A 27813-nucleotide genomic window follows, 5' to 3' on the forward strand; every position below is an offset into this window, starting at 1 on the left:
CTTCCAGTGAGCACTCAGGGCTGATTTCCTTCAGAATGCATACGTTTGATCTTCTTGCAGTCCATGGGACTCTCAAGAGTCTCCTCCAGCACCATAATTCAAAAGCATCAATTCGTCGGCGATCAGCCTTCTTTATGGTCCAGCTCTCACTTCCATACATCACTACTGGGAAAACCATAGCTTTAACTATACAGACCTTTGTTGGCAAGGTGATGTCTCTACTTTTTAAGATGCTGTCTAGGTTTGTCATTGCTTTTCTCCTAAGAAGCAGGCGTCTTTTAATTTCGTGACTGCTGTCACCATCTGCAGTGATCAGGGAGCCCAAGAAAGTAAAATTTCTCACTGCCTCCATTTTTTCCCCTTCTATTTGCCAGGAGGTGATGGGACCAGTGGCCATGATCTTCGTTTTTTTGATGTTGAGCTTCAGACCATATTTTGTGTTCTCCTCTTTCCCCCTCATTAAAAGGTTCTTTAATTCCGCCTCACTTTCTGCCATCAAGGTTGTGTCATCTGTATATCTGAGGTTGTTGATATTTCTTCCGGCAATCTTAATTCCGGCTTCGGATTCATCCAGCCCAGCCTTTCACATGATTAATTCTGCATATAAGTTAAATAAGCAGGGAGACAATATACAGCCTTGCCGTACTCCTTTCCCAATTTTGAACCGATCAGTTGTTCCATATCCAGTTCTAACTGTAGCTTCTTGTCCCACATAGAGATTTCTCAGGAGACAGATGAGGTGATCAGGCACTCCCATTTCTTTAAGAACTTGCCATAGTTTGCTGTGGGCAACACAGTCAAAGGCTTTTGCATAGTCAATGAAGCAGAAGTAGATGTCTTTCTGGAACTCTCTAGCTTTCTCCATAATCCAGCGCATGTTTGCAATTTGGTCTCTGGTTCCCCTGCCTCTTCTAAATCCAGCTTGCACTTCTGGGAGTTCTCGGTCCACATATTGCTTGAGCCTTCCTTGTAGAATTTTAAGCATAACCTTGCTAGCGTGTAAAATGAGTGCAATTGTGCGGTAGTTGGAGCATTCTTTGGCACTGCCCTTCTTTGGGATTGGGATGGAGACTGATCTTCTCCAATCCTCTGGCCACTGCTGAGTTTTCCAAACTTGCTGGCATATTAAGTGTAGCACCTTAACAGCATCATCTTTTAAAATTTTAAATATTTCAGCTGGAATACCATCACTTCCACTGGCCTTGCTATTTGCAGTGCTTTCTAAGGCCCATTTGACTTCACTCTCCAAGATGTCTGGCTCAAGGTCAGCAACCACACTACCTGGGGTGTACGAGTTATCCATATCTTTCTGGTATAATTCCTCTGTGTATTATTGCCACCTCTTCTTGATGTCTTCTGCTTCTGTTAGGTCCTTACCACTTTTGTCCTTTATTATGGTAATCTTTGTACGAAATGTTCCTTTCATATTTCTGATTTTCTTGAACAGATCTCTGGTTCTTCCAATTCTATTGTTTTCCTCTTTTTCTTTGCATTGCTCGTTTAAGAAGGCCTTCTTGTCTCTCCTTGCTATTCTTTGGAAATCTGCATTCAATTTCCTGTATCTTTCACTATCTCCCTCGCATTTTGCTTGCCTTCTCTCCCCCGCTATTTGTAAGGCCTCGTTGGACAGCCACTTTGCTTTCTTGCATTTCTTTTTCATTGGGATGGTTTTAGTTGCTGCCTCCTGTATGTTGCGAGCCTCCACCCATAGTTCTTCAGGCACTCTGTCGAGCGAATCTAAATCCTTAAACCTGTTCCTCACTTCCACTGTGACTGCAGCCTTTTAGGGCACTATAAAAAAAAAAGAGAGGCTAAAGCTACATGTGGTGGTTTCAGGTTTTTCTACTGACAAGGGGGCAGCAAAGCTGGTAACTTAAGCAAGCAGCATTAGTGGATGGGTGGTTAACACTCCCCCTTCATGCTGGTTTTGTGATTCCACCAGTCTACACACTCACAACTCTACCATGTATTCCCCATGGATGGAAAACTATCAATCACCCACTTCGTGCCTCCCCCTTCTCCAGCACAGGTGCTATAATAAACATTACAGACCCTACGTCAACTGCATTTTCTTAGAAAATGATAATTGCACGTGGATAACACTGGACTACACACCAGGGGTGTAAATAATAATAATAATAATAATAATAATAATAATAATAATAATAATAATATTTATACCCCGCCCATATGGCTGGGTTTCCCCAGCCACTCTGGGCAGATTCCAACAGAATATTAAAATACAATAGTCCTTCAAACATTAAAAGCTTCCCTAAACAGGGCTGTCTTCTAAAAGTCTGGTAGTTGTTTTTCTCTTTGACATCTAGTGGGAGGGCATTCCACAGGGCGGGTGCCACTACCGAGAAGACCCTCTGCCTAGTTCCCTGTAACCTCACTTTTCGCAGTGAGGGAACCGCCAGAAGGCCCTCAGCACTGGACCTCAGTGTCCGGGCAGAACAATGGAGGTGGAGATGCTCCTTCAGGTATACTGGACCGAGGGCGTTTAGGGCTTTAAAGGTCAGCACCAATACTTTTAATTGTGCTCGGAAACGTAAGACACTATCCTCTTTCAGTATCCTCTCATACTTACCTCCTAGCAATATGGGTATAACGTTTGACACAAAACAAATGGGTTAGAATAGCACCTGCACATTTTGCCTCCTATCTTGGTTTTTGTGAAACACCTTGAGATCTACGGATGAAGGGCAGTATACATATTAAATAAATAAATAGATAGATAGATAGATAGATAGATAGATAGATTAGATAGATAGATAGGCCAGAGGCTTTCATTCTGTTAAATGAAAGCTGCTAAAAACACCCTACTGATGTATTTTTAGTTTATTGCTGGATCTATTTTTTTGAAACTTTTAATTCTTTTACTATTTTATTGTTTTACTCTTTTTGTAAACTGCTTTGAGGGGTTTTTTTGTCAAGCAGTAAATAAATTTTATAAAATAAAAAAACACTCAGGAGGTACATACAAACTGTAAGGACGAATGAGCATTTATCAGCTTTCTTTTCCACCTCTGCCCATGAGCTTGCTAGAATTTTATGCTTGCTGTTTTGGTATAAGCATGCACTCAGTCAACCTATATTTTAAGAAGAAAAGTTCAACCAGTTTTATTGTTTTATCTTTGCTATTTGGGCATACCTAATTACTACACACTGCTTTAAAAACCAAAGCAGACGTCAAAAACTTTATTGAGCCGTATTTGTTTTAGTTCCAAAAGTCCATAGTTGGGATGAAGGGAGTGGTCTCTCAGGAGAGTTACCCAAGGCAGGGAAAACTCAATAATCACATATAAGGAGGTTAATTGCGCTGGAGTGCTTAACTGGAAATTCCTCCATTGCTACCCTGATGGTCACAGCAAGATTACTAAATTCTCATCAACAGTGAGTAAACAGGACATCCTACTTGTTGAAATCTACCAAAGATTAGGAAGAATGCAGGCACAACAACTAAAAATGAGCAAACCTGAACTAACTGAGAAATATAGGCTTCAACTTGGCAAAGCTAAATACTGAGAAACTGCAACTCAGATAAGAGCTGAAACCCAAGGAGAAAGACAGACACACAAGACCAAGTTGCTGATCCATAAACTGCTACAGCTTGTACAAGAGCACATGCAGGAGGAACAGAAGCCCAACTTAAAAAGAGATACTGTGCCTGCAAAAGGTCCTGTTCACTCAATTTTTTTTTTGAGTTTTTTTTTTTTTTTTTTTGTTTGTTTGTTTTGCCTGCCAATGCAACATTTGAAATGCATATAGTCATAAATAACCAAAGTTGTTGCACATTGATGGAAGCAGATATGGGCATGATTTAATTCTTCCACAGTCCTGCTTCCTTTTCACTCATAAAGTAATCTGTTTGAAAACTTTGCTGTCATGGGTGGCTTCCGTATATTGCAAGAGGCTGACCTTACTGGACAGTATACTATGTACAACTCAGTTTACTTGATTTTCCTCTACCAATTCAAATACCAGGGAGATACGGAAAGCCAAACTCTGTACTTCAGGGTTACAGTGATTTGTAAAAGAAATAAAAATTTATTTATCGTAAAGCTACTACTCAAAGCCTATGATGGAATATTCTAGCTAAGGGGAAGCCAATTATTTATACTCATTTTAAATAAATGATTCCCAAAATTTTATTTATGAAATGCTAATTTAGTATGTTAAAAACAGCCATGTATCAGCATTGGTAAACTTTTACTTCAGTTGAACCCTATACTCATCAATGTAGTAAGTGGTAAGGTCATTCAGTAACCGGACTATAAAGATAAAGAAACCACCTTGCAAATTGGAGTGATAATTGAAGAGTATTCACTTGCTAAAGAAGAATTGAAGAATGTAACTTGAAATCTATACAGTTTTCTGACCTATTTAGTTAGAATTGGCTTTTGCAATGACACACATTTTAAGCTATGTTTAGCTTCTTCTTAAAAGATTAGAAAGCTGAATTCTTGATGGAAAAACAGTAATGATTGTCCTATATCACATTTTAATTCCTTGTACATTTTTATTCGATTTTATAAATAATATATACAATCATACTTTTTATCTAATTAACAACTGTGTCATCCACAAATATTGAAAGAATTATTTCTACCCCTTCATCTAAGTCATTGACTGATGAAAAATGTTGAAAGTGGGTAGGGCAAAGCCCTACAGAAGAACCCCCCTGAAAACCTCCCTCCATTTGATGAGGAGCCACTGATGAGCACTAAGTATGGTTTTCCAACCAGCTGTGAATCCTTCTGACAATACTATTACCTAGCCCACATTTAAGCCACATTTAACAAAATTATCAAGGGGTACTCTGTCAGACACTTTGCTGAAATCAAGATAGATTACCCACAGCATTCCCACCATCCATTAACCTGATTTTAAAGAGTGATAAGATTAGTCTAACAAGATTTATTCTTGACAAATGCTGGGTTCTACTAACCACTTTCAAACTGATTCCCTTCTTCTCTGTTCTAGTATCTTCCATGGTATCAGTCAGAAGATATCAGTTGAAATATACTACTAAATCTTCCATCAAACACCTGTAAATTGTTTCAGGAAAGGATAATTTACATCACCACATTTGTTTGACTGTCCATGGAAAACTCCAACCACAATTTTATTTTTTCCCCTCCATTTATTTTGATCCAGATGGTATATCCACAAGGCTACCATGTTCTCTCTCATGAATTCTGTGCAGATATGAGCATCTTTGACATATAATGCTAGTCTCTTTCTGTTGCACCTATTCTTTTTTGAATAATTTGTAACCTTCAATTATTACATTCAAATCACATGAGTTTCCCCACCAAGTCTGTTATACCCAGCAAATTATATTTATCTTCCTGTATTTGGAGTTCAAACTCATTTATTTTCAATATGCTGCATATTAGTGTATAGTCACTGAAAGCCTTGAAAATTCTGCTCCAATCTCTCTCCTGAGATTTTAGAGTTTGCTAGTCAGCCACACAATTCCCCCTGTTCTCCTACAGCACACAGATCCCTATCTTCAGTGCTTACCTTTTGAACTTACCTATTTCCAACTGCTACAGAATTTAGTTCAAAGCTCTTGATCAGGTTCATATTTTTTTCTTTTGGCAGACACTTTTTACCAGTCCTAGTAATTTGCAGCCCATCTCCTTCCATAAGTCCTTCTTAAGGAAGCCTGCACCAGTCCCAGAAACAGAACTTCTCCCATCAACTCTAATAACTTGAAGTATTATTCTCTCTCTTCATAGCCCTCCACATTTTATAAGTAGAAATGGCATGACCACTACTTAAGCTCCAAAATCCTTCACTTTCACCTGCAGAGCTTCATACATACATATGATAGTCATAGTTGTTCTAGGCAGTACTGTTTGATCTCACTTGGTGTGCAAGAAGGAATAATCAGCAGTTTTGGTAAGTCTGGCAAACCTGTCCATCACTTCCTGAATTCACACAATGGGAAGGCAGCTTATGTCACAAGTTAACAGGTCTGGTACATTCACAAGCCACTCTGTACCTCTCAGTAGGGAATCTTCACCCACCACCACAACACTTCTTTTCCCTTTTCTGCAGGCTATGACTGTCACCTTTGTTCTTGAAGCACTGAAGTCTTCCTTCTAACCAAGAATATCTTTCTGTAGCTATCCAACAAGATGTTCAGAGCTGTTCTTGTTGAATTAACACTGAAAGTTATTTCTTAGCTCTATTGTTCAAGCTGTCTTCTGATTCTCCTGCTCCTAATAGGTGGTCTTTCTTCGCAACTCCGGTTGTCATCTTCTACTCTGATACTCTTTCTACTTTTGTCTTTGCTACAATGCTTCCTATTTCCTGCTCAAGATCTCCTTCTATTCTCCAATGAGGTATGGAAGTATGGAAATTTGCTCCTGTTATCCTCTTTTCATCCCTTCCAACAGAGCAACAGGGCTATACGTGCAGCTGGTGTGGTCTATGGTGCTTTCAGGCAAGAAACTCACTTTGCAGGCCACCGCCATTAGAGTCATTGCTGTTCATTTTCTTGGCTCTGGTGCATGTTCTAACACCCGCCTCCACTGATGAAGCAACCTTCCTTCATCAATCGTTTATTGCTTGAAAGTTACCAGAGTTCCTGTGGTGAGCTGCTTAGGAGAGAATTTTAGCTTGCTAATAAAATGAGTGGCTCCATTTAGCATGTAGTGATCCCTGGCATCATCAGCAAAGGGCACTGGGAAAACCTGCAGAGCAACTGTTACCTTATCAGACACCAGACCTCTCATGGCAAAGGGTGAATCCAGTGTTGCTTCAGGGGTTACAAGACTGCAGTAGGCCTCACGGTGCACAGCAGAAAGACTTCTGTATTAGTGTGGAATTTCTTGATAACATTTTCACTCTCACTTTTACAAAAGGTTAAACAAATCTCTGCCTCATTAGAAAATCAAAAGTAGGACCATATATAGAGTCTGTTCTAAGTAAGTCTAGGATCTTAACTTATTCATGATGCTGAGGATCTTTAGAGAAATGCAGGAAACTTTTCTTTCAATTTAAGGAATCTGAATGTGCAAATATTTAAACTCATATCACATGTAACAAAGTCCAAATGCAGAAACTAAATGCTTACCTAGTGGTAAAATCTTTAAATCACTGTAAACAAAGCCTGGTATAATTTTTAAGATGGCTATGTGCCAACAGGAGGTTTAAGAGTTAGTATTTATTTTTATTTTTGTTACAAGAAACTTCCTAAAATCAAGCCCCAAGTACAAGAAAATAGTAGCCTGGCATATGTGACCAAAATATCAAGCATGAATGCAAAGGGGTGGGGGTTCTTTTTAGGCCCCTTTTGGGGGAAGGTCTCCTCCAGAGTAACATCTGACATGTAAGGAAATGATTGATATATATATATATATATATATATATATATATATATATATAGTGAGTGAGCGAGCTACTCTTTTGGGCATTAACACAGGACTCTTCTTTCCAATTAGTGCTGCACTAAATACTAACAGATTTTAATGTCAATAACCTTTGAAAGATGCAAAATCTTCTCCAGACCTTCTGCCTTTTATTATTATTATGTTGTAGAGATATTACACTGCTGCTACATAATTTGGGAAAAAAATAACTCTTCTTCACCAAAAAATAGGAATCAAGTGCTGAATGTGATAAAGCCAAAGGTGATAGGATATGTTACTGAGAGCAAATGAAGCAGTATTTTGACTTCAGTTTGGATGTCCATGAAGAGGGGCAAAGAACTTCCCAGCTCCCAAGGCAATCTACGTTTTCAGCAAAATGTTTGCTTCCTATCTTGATAGACTGAAGAAATACTTCCCTCTCACAACAAACATGTTTTTATACCCTTTTACCCCTCACTTCATCCCAAAAAAGTCACCCAAGGAACAGCTCGTCGAGGGGTTCATGAAAATATTACCAAAATTATTTCCCTTGCCCTTCCATTTCAACTTGGAACTAATTTCAATACTTAAGGTACAGGTAATTTTAAATATATTGCTACATCATTAATTTTGATCCCTGCTTAGAATCTTATAAACAAGAAATGTGTTTACAGTGCTCCATAATTAACATTTACATAACTCAAGTTTATAATTAGCAACTTACCTAGCAATTAAAAATTGCCTCCAGGCTACTGCACAAGTCTCCACTGATGCAGGGATATAGCTACATGGCTCTCCCACTCTAATTCTATTTTAATATATTTATATACGATTTCAAAACATATATTACCCACTCTTCAGCCATACCTCCCAGAGTGGCTAGCTAAATAAATAAATAAATTACAATAAAATCTGACAAACCCAAATCTGATGGACAGTTAAAACTCCAGCATAAAAAGAACACATTAATTACCGTAGATTCCTGCATATAAGACAACTTTTTAACCCCAGAAAAGAGGTTAAAAAGTCAAGGGTCATCATACACCAAGTATGGCTTCGTCTGAGCCCACCGCTGCTTTGGAACCTGCCAAAGCTGCCGCAGCAGCAGCAGTGGGCGGCGCGCTCCGGCTTAGCATCACTGGGAAGCTTCTTCCCGGCACAGAGCCCACCACCCACTGTTACTGCCCAGCGAAGCGTATAAGACTGCCAATTTGGAGGGGGGTCGTCTTATACACTCAGTTGCCTAATACGCCGGAATCTACAGTATCTACTGGCTAGTTAAGGTGACAGAAGAGAAATAATTCAACACTCAATTTCTATGACATTGTACAACTGTATCATGAAGGCTTGAGCATGGGAATTTCTCTTTCCCTCATAGTATTGGGAGACAAAGGCTCATGAAGAAATAATAATAATAATAATAATAATTTATTTATACGTACATATATACTTACTTACATACATACATACATATATACATACATACCCATCCCAGCCACTCTGGCAGGTACCCCCTTCAGACCTATCTGCAAAGCTGACCCCAGTATTCAAGGGTAACTATTCACAATAAGTTCTATTATGCACTTAATATAGGGGTCAGCAACCTTTTTCAGCCGTGGGCCAGTCCACTGTCCCTCAGACCACATGGTGGGCCGGACTATATTTTGGGGGGGAAATGAATGAATTCCTATGCCCCACAAATAACCCGGAGATGCATTTTAAATAAAAGCACACATTTAACTCATGTAAAAACACCCAGTGGGCCCCACAAATAACCGAGACATGCATTTTAAATAAAAGGACACATTCTACTCATGTAAAAACACGCTGATTCCTGGACCATCCACGGGCCGCATTTAGAAGGTGATTGGGCCACATCTGGCCCACAGCTTGCCTACCCCTGATTTAATACATTCTTAATCATTGTACAATGATTAGGACAGATGTTACAAGATGAGACTTGTGGCCCTCCAACTGTTGCTGGACTACAACTTTCATTACTCCTGACTACTACCCATGCTGCCTGCAACTGATGTGAGCGGGAGTCCCTTCCCTGCACTAAAGGAAGGCAGGATGAGGAGTGTTAGTGAAAATATGCAGATTCAAGTGTCAGTTACTAATAGCTATATAATGACTACAAAACAGAGTCCTTGGAGGGAAAGAGACATATGACAGTTGATCCTGGCCTGATTACTGGAGGGGGATTGTATTTTCCCCCTCCTCTCCTGCTACATCCAGGTATAATAGTTATGGACATTAGTAGTACTATCAGTAGTTCAAAAAGCCACCCAAACTAATAGGATATAGCCATTCTTTTACCAGAGCAAACTTTATAACACTTCGTTATTTGAAATGGTGTTTCACCTAGGGATGGAGAGGTAACCTCAAAGAGGAATAGGAGACCTGGTACAAACGACATGTGTTGCTCTGACTTCCTAAAGCAAACAAACCTGTCTGAAAAAAATACGGGTGGCTGAGAGGTTTCAACATAAATCAGGCATGTCCAAAATCCGTTTCGGGGGCCTAATCCGGCCTGCCGGGCGATTTAATCCAGCTCCTGGGGTAAAATCCTTTTAAAAAGCTCAACAACTTTGGTCGGCCCTCACGCGTGTTCACTTCATCAAATCTGGCCATCTTTGAAAAATGGGCACTCCTGACATAAATGAAACACAGGATATAAAAACAGATCCTGGCTGGATGACACAGTGCAGACAGGCAGAAAGTGCAAATGCCTGCATGAGTCTTTCCTTGCCTGACGGAGGGTCCCTCTCCAAAAATAAACTGTGAGAATCCCTTTTTTTAAAGTTATGCAGGCTTGGACTCAAACCTGAATAAGAGCTCCTATCATTTAAAGAAGGGACCAAGATCCAATGGAGGCTTCTTGGTGGAAGATGGGGGAGGTAATGTCCAGTGATTCTCCCTTTCCCCTGCAGTCCTTTATGCCTCCTCCCCACAGTATTACAAAGGGTTCCCCAACCCTCCAGAACAAATTTTTAGGGGGAAAGGTATAGGGAGCCACAGAAGGAATTGGTGAAGATTGCCTCACCACCCCCATCCCATTCTGCCCACATGAAAGTCCAGCTGGTGTAGTTCTGCTCTGGGCAACTCCGAATCCCATGAATTAGAATTTTATTTTTTTACAAGTATTGTATTAGGCATTTGATATTTAAAAACTTCAGTGCTCAGATCCTAAGAAGGCATAATAAACATTGTTTGTCCAGATGTCCATACTTCTTCTGCAACATGGATACATTTTGATGCTACAATGAAAAAAGTCTCCTTTCAAAAAGCATCACTTACCAGTAACTACTATGCTGCTCATGTTAGAGTTCGGACTATTGAGTACACTGCCTGAAAGAAGCTCGTCAGATCCTCTCTAAAAAGAAAGAAACAGTAAGCACTTTGCCATTTAAAAATGCAAACACTAATATTAAGCATGTAAGTTTGAAATATTTTTTTTTTTAAAAAAAAGAGTATCTAGGAAACCTAGAGGCCTGATTCACATCAAACAAAAGTTTAAAACAAACTATTGCTTAATGTGAACGAGAAGCACACTAGTGCAAACAACTCAAATATTCCTGAGTACTCCTCCCCTCCTCTTGCCATGACATGGACAAAAACAAACCAGAGTCTGGCTTGTCATCCAAATTAAGACTCCTAGTTTGTTTCCCCCTAAACAAACCAGAAGCAGTAACCAACTTCTCACTGCTTGTGGTTTTTTTGGTGAGGGAAACAAAGAACAAATTCAGGTTCAGGCATGGGAAATGAGAACCTCAGGAACTTTTGAGCATCATGCAACAGCATAGAGCTTGTTCACATTAAATCAGAGTTTGTTTTAAACTATGGTTTAAGGTGATGTGTGAACGAAGACTTATCAGATATCCTCCACCACTCTTTCCAGGTGGCCAGTCAAAAGAAACTAAAATTATTAACATACAATTGTTCATCCAATCCAGACAATTTCTTCACTGAAAACTGCACATAACTTGTAAAGATAGCAAGAGTTACTCAACAGCCTATGGAAAGATTAAAATGTTTTAAAAAACTAAGAGTGCATCAGCTTCAGTTAGCATCCTTAGCTTGCAACAGTCATGAAAAATAATAATATCTATATACAATCAAAATGATATTTGTAAAGGAACCTGATTATTATTATTTTTTTGCTATGATTTCTAATATAGCTATTTAGGTCCCATCTGCTTTTGGTCTTTTCCAGTTTCAAAATGAACTTTTCAGACACACTGGAAAGATAACAAGAAATATCCCAAAGATATATTTCATAAAGGATCAAGTTACCCTTAAATTTGTAAACTAAGATCAATTTCTTGCAATGCATATGAAATGTGGCAAAGTATATACTTTTGCTGCTTCCTCATGTTGCAATCACAGTAGACTTTTTATTGATATTTTATTTAAATCCGATTTTTGCTTTAAATTTCAATTATGTGATTTTTTAATAAGCAGGATGAAAATGAAATATGAACTTAATACAAAAATGTAAATTATATACTTATCTTAAAACTGCATATATAACCCTTTTCAAATATAACGGCTGTGTTCAGCCACAACATTAAACTATGATTTGGTGCTACATAAACAAGTCTTAGACTCCTACAGTTCTACTTCCCCATCTCTGGCATAGCTGCAAATGGTGACTAGAAGCATTTACTTCCATTTTCTACCAACCAGGATTTGCCAATATATCAAAACCATTGCAAACTATTGTTAACTTTAACTATAGTTTGTCCAAACAAGTAAATTTCAAAAGGTGGTTTACAAACCGATCTTGGACCAATGAACCATAATTAAAACTAAGGCTAAAGTCGGAATGTAGCTCTAAACCATTATTTAGCACTGCTTTCAAACAAGAACATCGAATTAAAGTCTGTTTCTATGTTAAAAGAAAACTAATTCACTTCAAAGGGCAATTAATATAAATATGTTACAAGCAGTCACAGATTATGTTCTCATTGCAGGAAATTATGAATCAACAAAATTGCCTGGATATTTATTTTCTTGGAGCCCTGTTTAGGAAATATATGAAGAAGATATCAATGAAAATCTTAATTCAAATCAATGATTTAAGTCAACTTTTCTTCTTGCTCATTTCAATAATAATTTAAATTAACGTATTCACAAAGCCTCCCAAGTGGATACTATCACTTAGAAATGCGCCCCAAAGTAAAGTGATAGCTAGTGGTGTTTTTGTGACTGGCGTATGTTCTCAGTAGTCAGCCCCACTTTCACATTTCACATCAGCTGAATTTCCAAATTGTTTTCAAAAGGAAGCCTAAGTACACCAAATGCGACTGAAGTTGGTTGAAGGCACTGCACATTATGGATGTCACCTATGCATCCAGCAGCAACGCTGAATGTAAAATAACATCAAAGTGTGAAGCTGATCCTTCAAGAAGCCAACCCAATTCAGAACAGGTTCAATATTGCTCCCATGGAAAGATATGCCATTATCAGCTAATGACACTTCTCTCTTGTCTTGTCAGTTTACTAATGAGCATGCTATGCACCTATTCAGGACACCTATGCCTGCATCTGGATTTAATGAAAAGAAATGAGAGAGAGCTTGTAATCAATCAAAATGAGTTCTACCAGTAGTTTCATGAATGTGTTGAACAGTGCAAAGCACAAAACAAAACCATGAAGGACACCATAGAGTAAATGCCATGATACTGAGCTACAGTATCCCACCATCACTTTCAGTTCCTTCTTGGTGGACAGATTCTGGTATAACTCAGAACTGAGCTGGAAAACTCCTCCAGGACAAGCAATCCAAAAGTATGTAATTGGTAATGGTATCTAATGTGACTCTGAGGTTATGGGAAATCAACAAGGATGCTTTCCCCTGGCATTAATCATCCACCAAACTGTCTCAAAAATGAAGCAGAGGTCAGAATAAAGTACATCTAGAAGATCAGGATCACTCAGGAATGCCCTAGAGCTCAGCAGCCACTACCTGCTTGATCTCTTGAAAGGGAGATTAATCACCACACAATAATGGGGGGGCCCCCCACAGGCCAAATATGAAAGCCAAGATTGATCCTCAGATCACAGGTTCACTACCCATTTCCATGAAGCCCTAGCCAGCATGGTTCATAGTTAGGAATGACAGGAGTTTTAGTCCAAACCATCTGGAGGGCACCACCTGGGGGAGCACAATCCCAAATGAGATTGAACACTGCATTAGCGGTCATACCAGCCACCTACCAACAGCACCTCGATCTTGTCTGAACGGAGTTTAGGTTGTTAAATTTCATGCAAACCACTACTCTCTTCAGTATGCCCGTGTCATCTCACATGCATTGATAAAATGAAGAAAGAGCCTGGTGATAATCCCTTACCCAAAGTTATATAGAGCATAAGGCACAAAAGGAAGTGCTAATGGACTCCAGAATACTGATGCAGTGGGTCAGAGCAATACCCCCCAGCACCACCTTCTGGAACTGTCTCTCTAAGCAGGAAGCAAACTATTGAATCATGGCCCCTCCATTTCCAAAACTAGGTAGCCCTTCCAGCGATATACTATGCTTGATGGTATCAAGAACTGCTGAGAGATCCAGACATATTAGCAGGATCACACTTCACTTTTCCTTCTCCTAATAAAGTTCATATAAAATAACAACCAATGCAGTTTTAGTTCTGATGACAAGCCAGAAGCTATACCGAAGTCAATCTATTTCATCATCATTAAAACTATGCCTGAATTTTACAGTCACCACCCTCTAGCCATAGACAACCTTTCCAGTACAGGGAATGTTTTATTTGAACAACAATCATGACTATATTTGGTGTCTAGAAAGTGTTCCTTCGGAAATGGCCTCAAACCCACCTCCTTCAAAATGACTGCAACTATTTCTTCTCACAAAGAGATATTAATCACTCCCTGAATCCAGCTGGTCAACCCTCTCTTTGATCAGCATAAATGAGTCAGGAGAGGCATGGAACTGAACAGACAGGATGAATTTAGGCTGTATGCCTCTAAACACCTCCATATATTGAAATTTATCCCCAAAAGAGAGGAAATTTAAATTGTATTCCCTTCCTTAAGCACCATAATATATTAATAAAGTTGGTTAGGTAGTTAACTAGTGCTAACAATACGCTGGGTACAGTCAAAGATGTGATTCTACAAATATTAATCTTATCCTTGCACCCACAAATATGTAGTATTTTAGCAGGACATTCTTGTCTCCTAGGCCTACAGAGAAAATATCTGTTCTAGATTTGCCACAGTAGAGAGATTTTTTTTTTATGCCATCTGTCCACATAGCTGAAACAGGGCCATAAATTCTCTCCAATTCTCTGAGCCTATCATAGTAGGTCAAGTGATGACTCATCCTTTAATCTCTTTAATTACTAGGAAAGCATAACACAGGCATTTAGGTTTTTGAATAGCAAGAAGAAGAAAAACTTTGAATTCCCAAGTATTCAAAACCTTATCACCTCATTAAGCCATTAACTTTGGAATAAGAATAAGAATAGTAACATGTTAGCTAAGGTATTTCTACAGGATTAAAGAACATTGCAGAAATACCAAATCTGTGGTGCAATCATGCTGGGAATACTGTGTCCAGTTTTGTTTGCCACACTTCAAAAAAGAAAAGAGGAAAAGGTCAGAAAAAGGTAACACAAATTATTAAAAAAAACCAAAAGAGTATCATTGGACTTTAAAGACTAACAAGTTTATTATGGCTTAAGGTCCCACAAGAGTCTTTGTTCTTACTCTTTTTACAGCAACAGACTATCATGGCTCCAGGGATGGAGCAACTACTCTATGAGAAAAAGTTACAGCAATTTTTTTTAGTTTTAGAAAAAAAGGAAGCAAACAGAGGACATAGTGTGGAAAAGTGCATGGTGTGGAAAAAGTGGATAAAGAGACGTTTTTGTCCCTCTCACATAAATACTAGAACTCAGGGTCATCCAATTATGCTAAATGTTGGAAGATTCAGGACACACAAAAGGAAGTAATTTTTCACACAGCACATAATTAAACTATGGAATTCACTACCATAAGACATTATGATGGCCATCAATTTGGACAGCTTTAAAAGATTAGGCAAATTAATTTATGGAGGAGGGGACGTAAGTGGGCAGAGTGTTCTCCTGTTTATATTCTGCTTCCCATTGGTCTCTGATTGGCAGCTTTGAGAACAGAAGGTTGGACTTGATGGGCCCTTGGTCAGATCCAGCAAGGTTCTTAAGTTCTTATGAAAGGCATGAGAGTAGTCAAATAACTTTGAAGGTTAAAGTAATTTTTGTATATTACTTTGCCTCCGGAGCCATTAACTAGGAAGGAAAAGTGATGGTTTTTGTTAACCTGCTCTATAATGCTCACAGGCAGTGATCATATAGATATGAAAAAAATCATTTATAAAATAGGTTGTATCTCGTTACAGACAATTGTAAGTAAATCAATTCTTATTCATTTAAGCTGCCCTCCTAATGCTTTCTGTAGACTACATACAACATTTCATTGCCTAACAAAAAAGATACTATGATTATAGAGTTCCAAGAATTTAGATAAGTTGTTTTTTTGAATGGAAACCTGGACCTGAAACATATTTTCATACACTTCCACAGTACAGATTTTGATCTTCCTTGGAATAAAGTTCTTGTCATTATCTCCCATGCCTCAAAAATATTTTTTTTAAAAAATCAAGCGGGTTGTGTGTTCCAAATATTTCCAAACAAATCTGCGTAGGTGGTTTCAAACAAAAAGTGATCCAGTCTACAAGTCAAATATGGATTTACAAAACTAATAGGCTAGTTTCACTAACAGAAATAACTGCAATAGAATATATGGTGAAGCACTGTATATTTGTACAAATATACTTGTCCCATTATAGCAAGGACCACATAAATCAGCAAAACCTATAATCAGCTACTATTCAAACAGCAATTCCCATACTGATAACTGGAATAGGCAATATACATTTTGTAAAGCAGAACTGTAAACCAGCAATTTCTTGTGCTTTTTGCAGGCAAAAAATGGAATCATCACCATAGCCAATAAGTTGCCAGATGGAAACCCTAAACCAAAATCAGTCTAACAAAGGCCAGCTTTCCCCCCAGCCCATACAGTCCCTCCTCTAAGACTTCGTTGCCCAGACTCATATCCAGCTCTAGCCGTTTTAAACATGTTCCAAGGAGGAACAGCAAGATTAGGTTGTTAGGTGAACAAAAAGTACATCCTAGACTCATGCTTTTGGAAATGTTCTAGAATATTCGCACAACTCATTTAGGGCCTATAAAATTTTGTCTATAGCTCTAGTTAGAAGAATTCATACAAATTAAACTGTATGACTTGCCTTGAGGAAGAAAACTGTGATCATTTCAGAAAGATGTGTGCGCCCAATGAATCCATAAAGCCAGACAGATTTTTAACCTGCACTGCCCAATTTTCACTTTATGAAAAGCCATTTAACAACAGAGCTCCATTCAATTAATTGTTTTTTTTTATGTCAGTCAGCTGGTCAACTACAAAGCATGCCAGGAAATGTTTTGCTTCCCACTACCATTGTATTCTTATAAGTTATTAGTTAATATGTATTACTTTACTTTAAGTCATTTCCAGTTAAGAGGCGTGGTTAATGACATGCTTATTCTGCTGAAGAAGGAAGGCAGCAAGCCAGACAGTCCTTTGACCAGAACTGTGCTGATATCACCAATGATGCTTTTGACAAATTAAACTATCTCCTCAAAACTGTCAGTTCAACTCTGCAAAAGGCAAAATGCCATCTGGAAGAATGACAGTTTATATTCTTCTTAGAGGCAGTTGTGTTGAAGAATATAAGATGGGTGCTCCCAGAATTCAATTCCATTTTCAAAGTATATATGCTTAGCTATGAGAGATTCTACTCCAGTTACTGGTCCAAATATGTTCACATGCTCCCAAAAGAAAGGCATATTCATTTTATAAGCACAGCACTGTACCATAGCAAGCTTTATCTAAGTCAGGTATGGGGTAGCAGACGTCTCAGGATCCACTGGTAGATGAATAATTTACAGTGGATCTAAAGGGTGTCTGGCTATCAAATATTTAAGAACAAAGGAAGCTAGGGAAAATAAGAGTGATTTGTATGTGAAAGAATTTCAAAAGCAATTCTGATACTGAAAACAAATTCCTAGACTGAATGTATGCTCAGAGGTACATTGTTGCTTAATTCTTTCTCTTACCACCACCGTTTTTCAAGCACTGATGTAGCACGGTATATGAGTATAAAGTACAAAGCACCTAGCCTTTACCCCATGTTAATCTGAATTTACAATTTTACAGGTTCCGTGTTTCAGAGCAGTAGTGTTTTTAATCAAGACTACCCAAAATAAACCAGGATCTCAAATACCCCAAAATTCAAGGTTATTACTACCTGTTCTCCTAGTATAATCTGTTCTCAGATTAGACAGTTTTGAAGATTCTTACTGCAGGTCCAGTGCAAGCATTTTTTTATCCCTGTGAGAATTCTTTGAGATTACATGTTCCCATCTTCCATGTTAACTCCCCTTTCCATTTCATGGCCTGCTTTTGCTATGATGTAACATTACAGTTACATTGGTGCAAATACATAATTAACATTAACCAGAATCCTTCATAACCAGGGTTTGCAAACCCACTTCAAAGCTTGCATACAAGAGCCACCCGGTTTAACACTAATGCTACATAATTACTATTTCATACATTAGGTTAGCTCACATCATTTAATACTCCATGTAGAAGAAGGCACACAATACCAATTACCATGGTTTGGTCCTTGGTTGCTCAAACCATAGCTTGGGTTTGGATTAAATGGTAAACTGCAGTTTGTGGAGAATCCAGAACCCAGGATTAAGTAAAGAAATCATGACACATGAAGGGAAGCAGGAGGGTGACTTGGAGGTGTCTGCTCATGCATGTAATGTCAAACCACAATTTGGCAATATCAGAATCACACATGTAATGTAATACCACAGTAAAAGCAAGCCACAAAAGAAAGGAAACATGAGTGCACAATCTACAACATATAGTGGTACCTCTGGTTGCGAACGGTATCCGTTCCAGAGGCCCGTTCGCAACATGAAAAGAGTGCAACCTGCAGCGGCGCATCTGCGCACATGCGGGTTGCAATTCACCACTTCTGCGCATGCGGGTGACGTCATTTTGCGCTTTTGCACATGCGTGAGCCACGAAACCCAGAAGTAACCCTTTCTGGTACTTCCGGGTCGCAACATGAAAGAACGTAACATGAAGCAGACATAACGTGAGGTATAACTGTACTTCCAGTCTGCAGTCTAGAAACTGAGAATATTATGGCTACCTTTGGGTCAGTGATTAGAATCCTAGACCTTTGCAATGTTCATAATATAGCTAGAATCTAGATCCTTTCAGTCCTATTTTATGAACTCTGCATTAAATATATTAAAAACTCTCCAATTCTAGTTCCACTTAAGTCACACAGTCCCTACAACAATTACCCTGCAAAGGGTATATCATCACCAGTATATACACACACATATATACTGAAGGAGAGGGCAGTGGACTGTTATTGTGAGAGCATGGGTTATACCAATCCTGCAATGCAGCCCACGAAAGGGCCCAGGGAGTCATCAGGTTTTTCACTATGAGGGCAGAGAGGTCCGCCCTTGGAGAGGGAGATGTGATTTCCTAGGCCTCCAGTATAAGGTAAGGGAAAGGTACGTAGCCAGTTCTGTTCTGACAGAGCATGAACACTGGAAAGTGCAGAAAGAAAGCATTCCAGAAGAGGCTGTGGATCCACATCTCCTCCATTCCCCAGACACACACCTGGAACATGGGACAAATTACACAACTAGCAGAAAAAGGAAAAGGAAAAAAAAGACCACAGGTGTGGCTGGGCATGGAAAGAGGCAGTTCATCCACTTTCAGTTATGTCCCCCACCGACTCTTACAGACTGCTCTGCACATATTGAATTATCCAAGCACAGGAAATTGAACCTATGTTGCTGTAAATCTTAAATCTCTTTTGATACCCACATTTGAAATATCCTGCCTGGCCTTGGACAGAATGCTGCCAGACTGAGATAAATTGAACAAAAGACCTGCAAAAATATAGCCAGTTTCGGACTCATGAAACGTGTATTTTTTGGATACTTTAGGATTGTTATTGGAGGAGAGCAGTGTTCTTGTGCTCTTAAAAGCTGCATGGCAGGCAGAAATCCAACTGGTTAAGCCCTTTCTGGGATGGAATACAATTATGGGAAAAGCTCCATCTGTTGACATTCTATCAGTCAGTCATTGTATTTGTGTATGGCTCCCAAAATGATTTTTTTGGGTGGGTCAATGACCCTTTATAGAAAGAAGAAGTTTCCCATCACGGCCTTATACTTACCAAACAATCAAATTCACATAGGGTTACAAGGTCACCTGACATGGTTAAAGTTTTCCCCACTATGGCAAAATATATTCAATTTCTATTTAAGTTACAGTAATTATTTCTAAATTTGTATCTATAAATATAAATTGGTCCTTCTTTTGTGGGTGGGGCTGAGGATTCAATCCACATACAGTGTACTAGAAGCAGAAAAAGCTTCTGGCACCTCTGACCGAAAGTGACCGGGACAAATAGTCAACATTACAAATTAATATTTCATACCAAATTTGGGATTATTTATTAAATTCATAACCTACCTTCACACCAACTGCAACATCAGTGACAATGCTGAAAAAGAAAAGGAATTTTTTAAAGGGGGAATTCACTTTTATTTCTCTTTTCTAATAAGAAAGGAATTCTCTTTGAAACCAAACATTCAATATATTTTAAATATATTGGCATTAAAATGCTTACTTGTAATAATTTAGACTTACTCATGACATACTGAAGTAACAAGGTGGCAAGAACTACCTTGGTGCCACACATACAACCAAACTTGGATTGGTGATAATGGGAGCCAAAGAAGATAAAGAATAACTTTTGTTATACAAGTAAGCATGTTTTCTTTACAACTGTAAAACCACATACAAGAGAGCAAATCCGACCTAGGCAGATCTAATCAAGCCCAACAGACCAGGCTTATAAAACTAGATGTAGAGGAAGTTATTTTCCATGTCTCAAAACTAGAGTCTGGAGTCACTGAAGCTGAATGGTGGGGAAATCAGGATAAACAAAAGGAAGTACAGTGGTACCTTGGTTCTCGAACTTAATTCGTTCCAAGAGTCCATTCGACTCCCGAAACCGTTCGAAAACCAAAGTGTGGCTTCTGATTGGCTGCAGGAGCTTCCTGCACTCAATTGGAAGCCACACCAGACATTCAGCTTCCGAAAAATGTCCGCAAACCAGGTTACTTACTTCCGGGTTTGCGGTGTTCGGCAGCCGATTTATTCGACAACTAAGTCGTTCGAGAACCAAGGTACCACTGTACTTCTTTACACAGTACATAGTTAACACTATGCTACTATGAAATGTGATGATTACTTCAGAAAGGTATTAGAAAAGTTAATTGGGGGGGGAAGGCTATCATGGCTACATAATGACTACAGTGCTACCTCTGGATGCGAACGGGATCTGTTCTGGAGCCGCGTTCGCATCCTAAAGCGAACGCAACCCGCGCCTGCGGGTCGCGATTCGCTGCTTTCACGCATGCGCGTGTTCATTTTGAGCGCCTGCGCAAGTGGCGAAACCCGTAAATACTTCCGGGTCGCCGCAGAGCGCAACCCGAAAATATTCATCCCAAAGCTACTTCAACCCAAGGTATGACTGTATATGCTACCGCCAGAATTTGAGGCAGCACACCTCTGAATAATAGTTGCTGGGGAACAAGAGTGAAATAGGAGTACTGCCCTCATGTTGCAGGCATCTGGTTGGCCAATGTGAGAAAAGGATGCTGGACTAGATAGGCCTTTGGCCTAATCCAACAGGACTCTTCTTATGTCCTTAATGTCAACAAAGAGTTGCACAAGCAATTCAGCAAATGGATTTTAGCAAGGCAGGGCAAGAAACTTCATAAAGCCTAGAACTAGAACCCGGCACTGAATGTGGATGTAGGAAATAGCTGCTCAAGAGAATACAACTTGTGCGTATAATAATCTCCCCCGCTGCCCATCCACTGGCTTGGTTTTGAGTTACATGCAAGCCTGGGCCACGGAAGTTGACTAACTTTCCCAAGTCTTAGCAGGGCTCGTCATGCTCCTGTTACAATCGCCAACCATCATGTCGTTATCTTATTTCTTTTATATATATAACAAAAGCCAGTGCAACCATTTTATCATGTACACAAGAGCTGGCCAGCTTCATTTCAAAAGCAGATTCAAGTCTGGCGAAGGCAGTAAAAAAAAAAAAAATCAGCCCTCTATTTACGCTGTCACTGAGCAGGGCCCTGAAAGCGGGACTTCCCAGCTTCCAATAAAAAGAGGGCCTTGCCTGTGATACGTCCACAAGCTGCCCACCCAAGCTCCTCACCACCAATGGAGGGAGGCCCTTTGCCTTGTTTCCATATGGCTGACGCCTGCAATCCCTGCCTTCCTTTCCTTCGGCTTGGTCTGCCTTGTCTCCAGCAAACACAAAGGCATCTTTTTCCCCCACCTTGGGAGGTTGGGAGAAAAGAGGAGGCATGTACACACACAAGGCCCCAATGGAAACAAAAGAGCCTCCTTCCTCCTGCTTCCTTTGCCCCAAATGGGGGGCATCGCTGCTGCTGCTCCTCTGTCACCCTAACCCAAATGAAACAATGGGGAGGGGTGAGCTCGGGAGGGACGGGACAAGGGAGGAGACATGGGAAGGGAAGAAAAGGGCGTTCCCCACGGGGAAAGGGCTCAGTAACGTGTGAACGCGGGGATGCCACGGGTCGCGGGGATGTAATAGGGGAAAGAAGGGGGGCCTCTCCCCTCAGGGGCCTTGTCTAGCCCAGCATCCCAGCGGGGCTGCCTCCTTCCAGAGGCCCAGGCCTCTGTCAAAAGGCAAGACCGGCCCCCCAACCACCGCCCCTCACCCGGGGCAGTGACAGCCGCCTGGCCAGGCGCCTCCCCCCGGGGAGAGGAAAACACCCACACACGCCCCTCTTCTCCCCTCCTCCCGGGACCCCCAGGCTTTCCTCACGCCCCGAGCCCGGCAGGCGGGAAGGAAGGAGCTCGGGAAGCGCCCCTGACACATAAGGGATGCGCTGCCTGCCCCCCTCGGAAAAGGGGGAGAAGGAAGGCGGGAGAGGCGGCAACTCTCTCCTCCCTCTCTTCCTCCCGGTGGCGGCGGCAGTGGCGGCGTCCGTCCCTCACTCCTTCCCTCACTCACCCGTCCATCGCCGAACAGGACAAAGCGCTGGCGACCAGGGCAGGGAGCCGCGCAGGTAGCGAGCAGCGAGAGAGCGAGGGGAGCGAGAAAATGGCGGCCGGGCCCCAACGGAAACCGCCGAAGGTTGCCGAGCGCTCTATCTAGCAGGCTCCGCTCTCCCCATCAGACCCGCGGAACTCCTTTGTTCTCAGTGGGCATGCGCGAGAGGCCTCGGGCATGCGCAGTCCGCGCGGCTGAGGGCTTTTGTAGATGTATATTTCTTGCCCTCAGAAGGCAAACGGAGCGGGGTGGGGGGAGATGGCGAGAGAAATGGGACGCGCGCACACACACAAAAAGAAAAAGAGCGGGATTTGTCTTTTCCTATGTTGGGCTTTGAAGCACGAGTTAAAAGGGGGGAGGGAAACCTGAGGGGGTTTTTTGAGGCACAATTTCCGAAGGAAATTATTTAAGATCCCTGCACCCTGGAGTTTCATCTCTGTGCATATTGATATGCATTTCTTTGTTAAAAATGATTATTTGCACGGGGAGAGACTCCATAAATGACATTGACCTGAGGGAAATACACTGGGCCTCCCCCCCCCCTTTTGCCTACTTCAAGAACTAATTTTTCCCTAACTTTTCTGTTGATTTTGCCTCAGTGTGTGAATAGATACAGCATTGACATTAGTGGGGTTTACTTCCAGAAAGACAAGTTAGGAATGGGAAATAATAATAATAATTAAAAAGGAATGGGTGGCAAGATTACCACCGAAGTTACAGGTTGAGACTGTGCACACGACGTCCCCATTTTCACTTAAATTTTGTTTTTGCATATATAGCAGTAAAACAAAAGCCAGGAACATCATCAGCTGACATGAACAATAAAAAAATACTCCTTTGGTCCTGATTTAAACGTATAAATTAATATAGGCAGCCCATATTTCTGAACAGGTATCCAGATGAGATTGGTGTAGAAAGGGCAAGGAGAAATTCAGAGCACTGAGTAGATGATGTTGGGTATTTTTCCTTTCAGCCTTGCTGCATAAATATCTTTGCAACCATAAGGGCTCACAGGGTCCATTTACGTTGCACATCTGTTAGTCCCCGTAACACAGGAATGCAACTCCAAGGATGCATGTGCCAGATATCAAAGACTTCCTACTTGAGTGATAAAACATGGAAAGCAGTAGTGATGCTGCAAGCCTCAAATTTCCCAGGGACAAGAACGTCCCTCAAACAGGCTGGCTCCGTGGCAGCGCCTTGCTTTGACAAATAAGAACAGGGGTCGTTCTTCCTTAGCTTCAGCCTTTTTATTATAAATATATATTCCTTTGTATATTAATAAAACAGGGTGGACCAGAAAGGCAAAAAAAGTAAATCCACAGCCCATACAAATATAATTAATTAACTAATTACCTTTCTCTTACTCCCAATAATAATATTCAAGCAGGCAGCCTTCAGTGTACTTGACACATATGTGTGTGTCTCATCCTCTGGTTACATATTTTTAAACCCTTCTTGCTACCCCCACGGCCTGCACAAATATCTTGGGGGGGTCACATGGTTACTATGCCTGTGTTCAGAGTGCACTATATTCAGCTTTCTGACATTTCCTTATCTCTTTGTTTCCACATTTTATTTGATCTCCCGCACAACATAAAATCCACAGCTAGAACCTGAGTGGAAGTTTAGTGCTACCGGTAATTCCCATATTGTTTACAGGGGACGGGCGGGGGGAGTCCATTTGCAGCCCTGGAAACCCATAACATTACATGAGTTTTGCTCCCGCAACAAAGAAATTGGGCATACTGCATAGTGAATCTCAAGGGAACAGAAATATGCATGCCCAGAATGGGTTGGGGAACAGCAACACATCCAAGGCTGTTTGTTTTTTGTGTCACACCATGTCTACTGGTGTGAATGAAATCTAGGGCAGCATGGAAATATATTGATCAAAAATCCACAGTTCCATAACACAGCAGGTAATACAGTGTAAAAGAAACATTAGAAATTGGGACAGAAACACTTGCATTATAACAAGTAAAACTAACACAATAAACTCAAAATCCAAATGCAGCCTTAATCTCGTCAGAAACTCAAGCATGTCAACAAGGCCAACAAAGTCTGGTAGCATTCCAACAGAGGCTCCAAAATAAGGACAGCCCCTCAAAACATATCCTTGGAAATAGAACACAGTTCAAAAAACTTGTTTCACTGTTCACTCATTTCAAAACAGCTTTCCTCTAGCCTTTGGAGTCTTCAGTTCTGTTAGATGACTAAATAAGAAATGAGCAAAGAAATATTCAGAATCTCTGGGCTCTGCGAAATGTGAACACCTGCAAATTTCCAAGGATACAAGAATATATGCACAATGTCTCTGTTGGATGTTTGTTCCCAATAACCTGCTGGGTGACTGCGCAGTCAGGAGTTCAGCAAAGCGATTAAACTTCCCCCAGCAGACAAAGTGTAGCAGAGTTTTACTCAGTAAACATGAAATACACCATACACACACTATATACAATTGCTTCAAGAATGCTTCTCTCTCTGAGCCCAGAGAGGGTTTTCAGCTATCAGAGTCCTTGCTCAAAGTTCCCAGCAAGTCCATAGTTGCCAAAGTCCTACAACTTCAGTCTTCCCAGTTCTCCAACAATCCTCCTCCACATGTTCCCACTACTCTCCACAACCAGAATGCTGTAATTAGAGCTTCTGATACAGGCCAGTTGGCACAACAACAAGGATTAGACAGTCAGGAGTGCTCTGCAGCTGTATCCTGGGGGATACAGCTAACTTGCACTAACTTATGGAAAATTAACTCATTCCTTAACAGCTTCCTCTCCCACTTGAATCAGCTTTGAGTCTGTACAGTCACACATTGTTCCTATCAGCAAATCACAACCATAGTTCCTTGATGTGGAAGGGATAAGAACATCTCCTTCAGAAGTGGTAAGCCCTAAGTTTCAAGGTTATTGTATTCATTTACAAGGCCTTAACAAATCAGGTCCAGCATACCTCAAGGACCACCTGACCGTGAGGAAATTTTGTGCCCAGGGTAACCGCCCAAAGTACCTTTTGCTCTAAAAAGAAAGCACTGTCCATAACCAAGTGTAAATCGTAAAGTGAGACGGTCTTTGGAGAAGAAAGCTTCAGAAGATATAATCACCCCATAATACAGGAGTTGCCTGTGAGGTGCTCTACAGAAGTCATTGGATTGCAGTTCCCACCAGTCTCAACCAGCATGGACAATAGAGATGACGAGTGTCCACTATGTGAAGGGCACCACCCTCCATAATGCGAGGACAGCAGTTTGCCTCCATGCAACAGGTTGTGTGGTGATAAAGATGGAATAAAATTTGTTTTTATGTCATAGGTGTATATGATCATATGATGTCCTCCTGATGACAGTGAAAGTAGTTGTGCCATTATGCACAATATAATTGCAACTTGTCATGTTTAGCCCAGTCTACACATATAATGTGCCTTACAAAATACTGTGGTTTAACTGGATTGTGGATCATATAGTCCATTTATGCATTAAAAGCTATCCTAAGCACAAGCAGAAACTCTATAGTATTTCATAACATATTATCTGAAACAATAACAGATTTTACACAATGTAGTCTGTATCTCAGCCAACATCAAGGTACGTAAGAAACAGAGTAAATATCTAGAACATTGTAAAGAAGTGGGATAACTAAAAGTATGAGTATCTGTAGGGTCCACAAAGATTTTGAAAGTTTTGCTTGCTTTTTCACAGTATACCATAATAGTGTGATCCTGCACACACATTTGTTAGTAAGCTCCATTGAGCATAATAAAATTAATCTAAACATGCATGCATAAGATCAGCCTGCCACAGTTTGGAATTTCATATCACTTACTCTGGAGTAGCCCCACTGACCACAATAAAGATGATTAGGCTACAATCACTTGCAAACTTACCCAGGAGTAAACACAGTGGGACTTTTGTATAAATGTGGTTAGAACTGGGCTTTTAGAAAGTTAGTGATTTGTGGATCATAGCCCTAATTCTTAAGTGGGCATATTTGCATTTTAAATGTATCACGTAATTTGTTCAGGTTCAGGGAAACACATTAAAGACAGAGTCATTAGCAAAGTTGAGTTAAATGTGCTGGTTTAAACATGTTCAAATTAGATGAGGTCTAATGGGATCTTTCATGTTAACAGCTACAAAATGGATGTCACCTACTAGAAATATTTGATTTTCTGAAACACTCACACTTTCCTTTTTCTTCATCCAAGAGGAAAGGACTCTTCAGCCCTCTATAGACAACCACATGTCGTAAGTGATATAAAACAACTACATATCTTCAGACTTCGCCAGTTCTCTGGTACAATTTTCTGCTTCTGTCATTCTGGATGTGGAATGGAAAGAGGAGACAGTCCAATTCAAAGGTGCAGATAAAAAGTAAACTCAGTCTGTTCTCTTTGCTCAATACCAGAGACAGGGATGAAATACTGATGGGATGCTGCGTGTTCCGTGTGTGAAACCTACCGAATTTCTTTGCCTCTAGCTTATCTCCCCACAAGCTCCCAGAGCTTGCATACCAGGAGAGGGGGACCTTTTCAGCTCCGCTATATACCTAAAGATCTTGTACGCAAAGCCGACATGTTGTGAGTACAGGAAAGGGTTGCGCACAGATAAGTCTGCTGAAAGATACTGAGCTTACCAGAGAATAAATTCATGTCATATCCGCAGTGGAAAATGGAATGGGTAGAAGCTAAGTATTGGACATGGTAAAGAAAAGGGAACGCTTAAGGAAACCATGACCCACCTCCTCCAGGGATATCCACAACCACATGCAAGTATTTTCTCTCATGCCATTTGTAAAGTATGCACATATGTCCTACTTTAGTAAATAATTTATAGAAATTAATTTGTGCCTTTCAAACTATGGTAAATTCTACATTCCTTCACTTGATGGTTCGAGACCCGTATGAAACATGCAGTCTCTGAATAAAGGAGTTGGATATGAAGATCAGTGATGATTATTGGCCTGCATTTAAGGAGTTAATGCACATCACATTGCTAACTCTGAACAACCATTAAGCTACAACCGAGAAAACATATGGAGTAAGAATTTCTGGAAGTGTGTGTTCATCAATCTCTCCTTTAAACCTCATTGCTCAGTACTCATCATCTCAACCCAAGTAGGGGTTTTATCAGTTTTGTCCCAGTAGTCAATTTGCACAATTGACAAGCT

General features: G+C 40.4%; 1 protein-coding gene and 1 long non-coding RNA gene across 6 annotated transcripts in view; both read right to left on the bottom strand.

Moving 5' to 3' along the window:
• The window catches only part of PTBP2 (polypyrimidine tract binding protein 2), a 50090-nt gene extending 27297 nt beyond the window's left edge, over window positions 1-22793 (bottom strand). For 4 of the 5 annotated variants that reach the window (XM_081865993.1, XM_081865992.1, XM_081865991.1 and 1 more), the window contains exons 1-3: window positions 22613-22792; window positions 20020-20050; window positions 10665-10740 (exon numbers count right to left, since the gene is read on the bottom strand). In XM_081865993.1, coding sequence (XP_081722119.1) covers window positions 10665-10740; window positions 20020-20050; window positions 22613-22620 — 115 coding nt within the window. In that variant the 5' untranslated portion in view covers window positions 22621-22792. Of the gene's footprint in view, window positions 1-10664; window positions 10741-20019; window positions 20051-22612 lie in introns of all 5 variants that reach the window. The other variant, XM_081865994.1, reaches the window with a different exon arrangement.
• LOC309343982 overlaps window positions 1-27813 on the bottom strand; it is a 507096-nt gene that overhangs the window by 135101 nt on the left and 344182 nt on the right. The gene's annotated exons all lie outside the window — the stretch shown is intronic.

The sequence above is a fragment of the Podarcis erhardii genome (assembly GCF_964252035.2).
Source record: "Podarcis erhardii genome assembly, chromosome: 6".
NCBI lineage: Eukaryota > Metazoa > Chordata > Lepidosauria > Squamata > Lacertidae > Podarcis > Podarcis erhardii.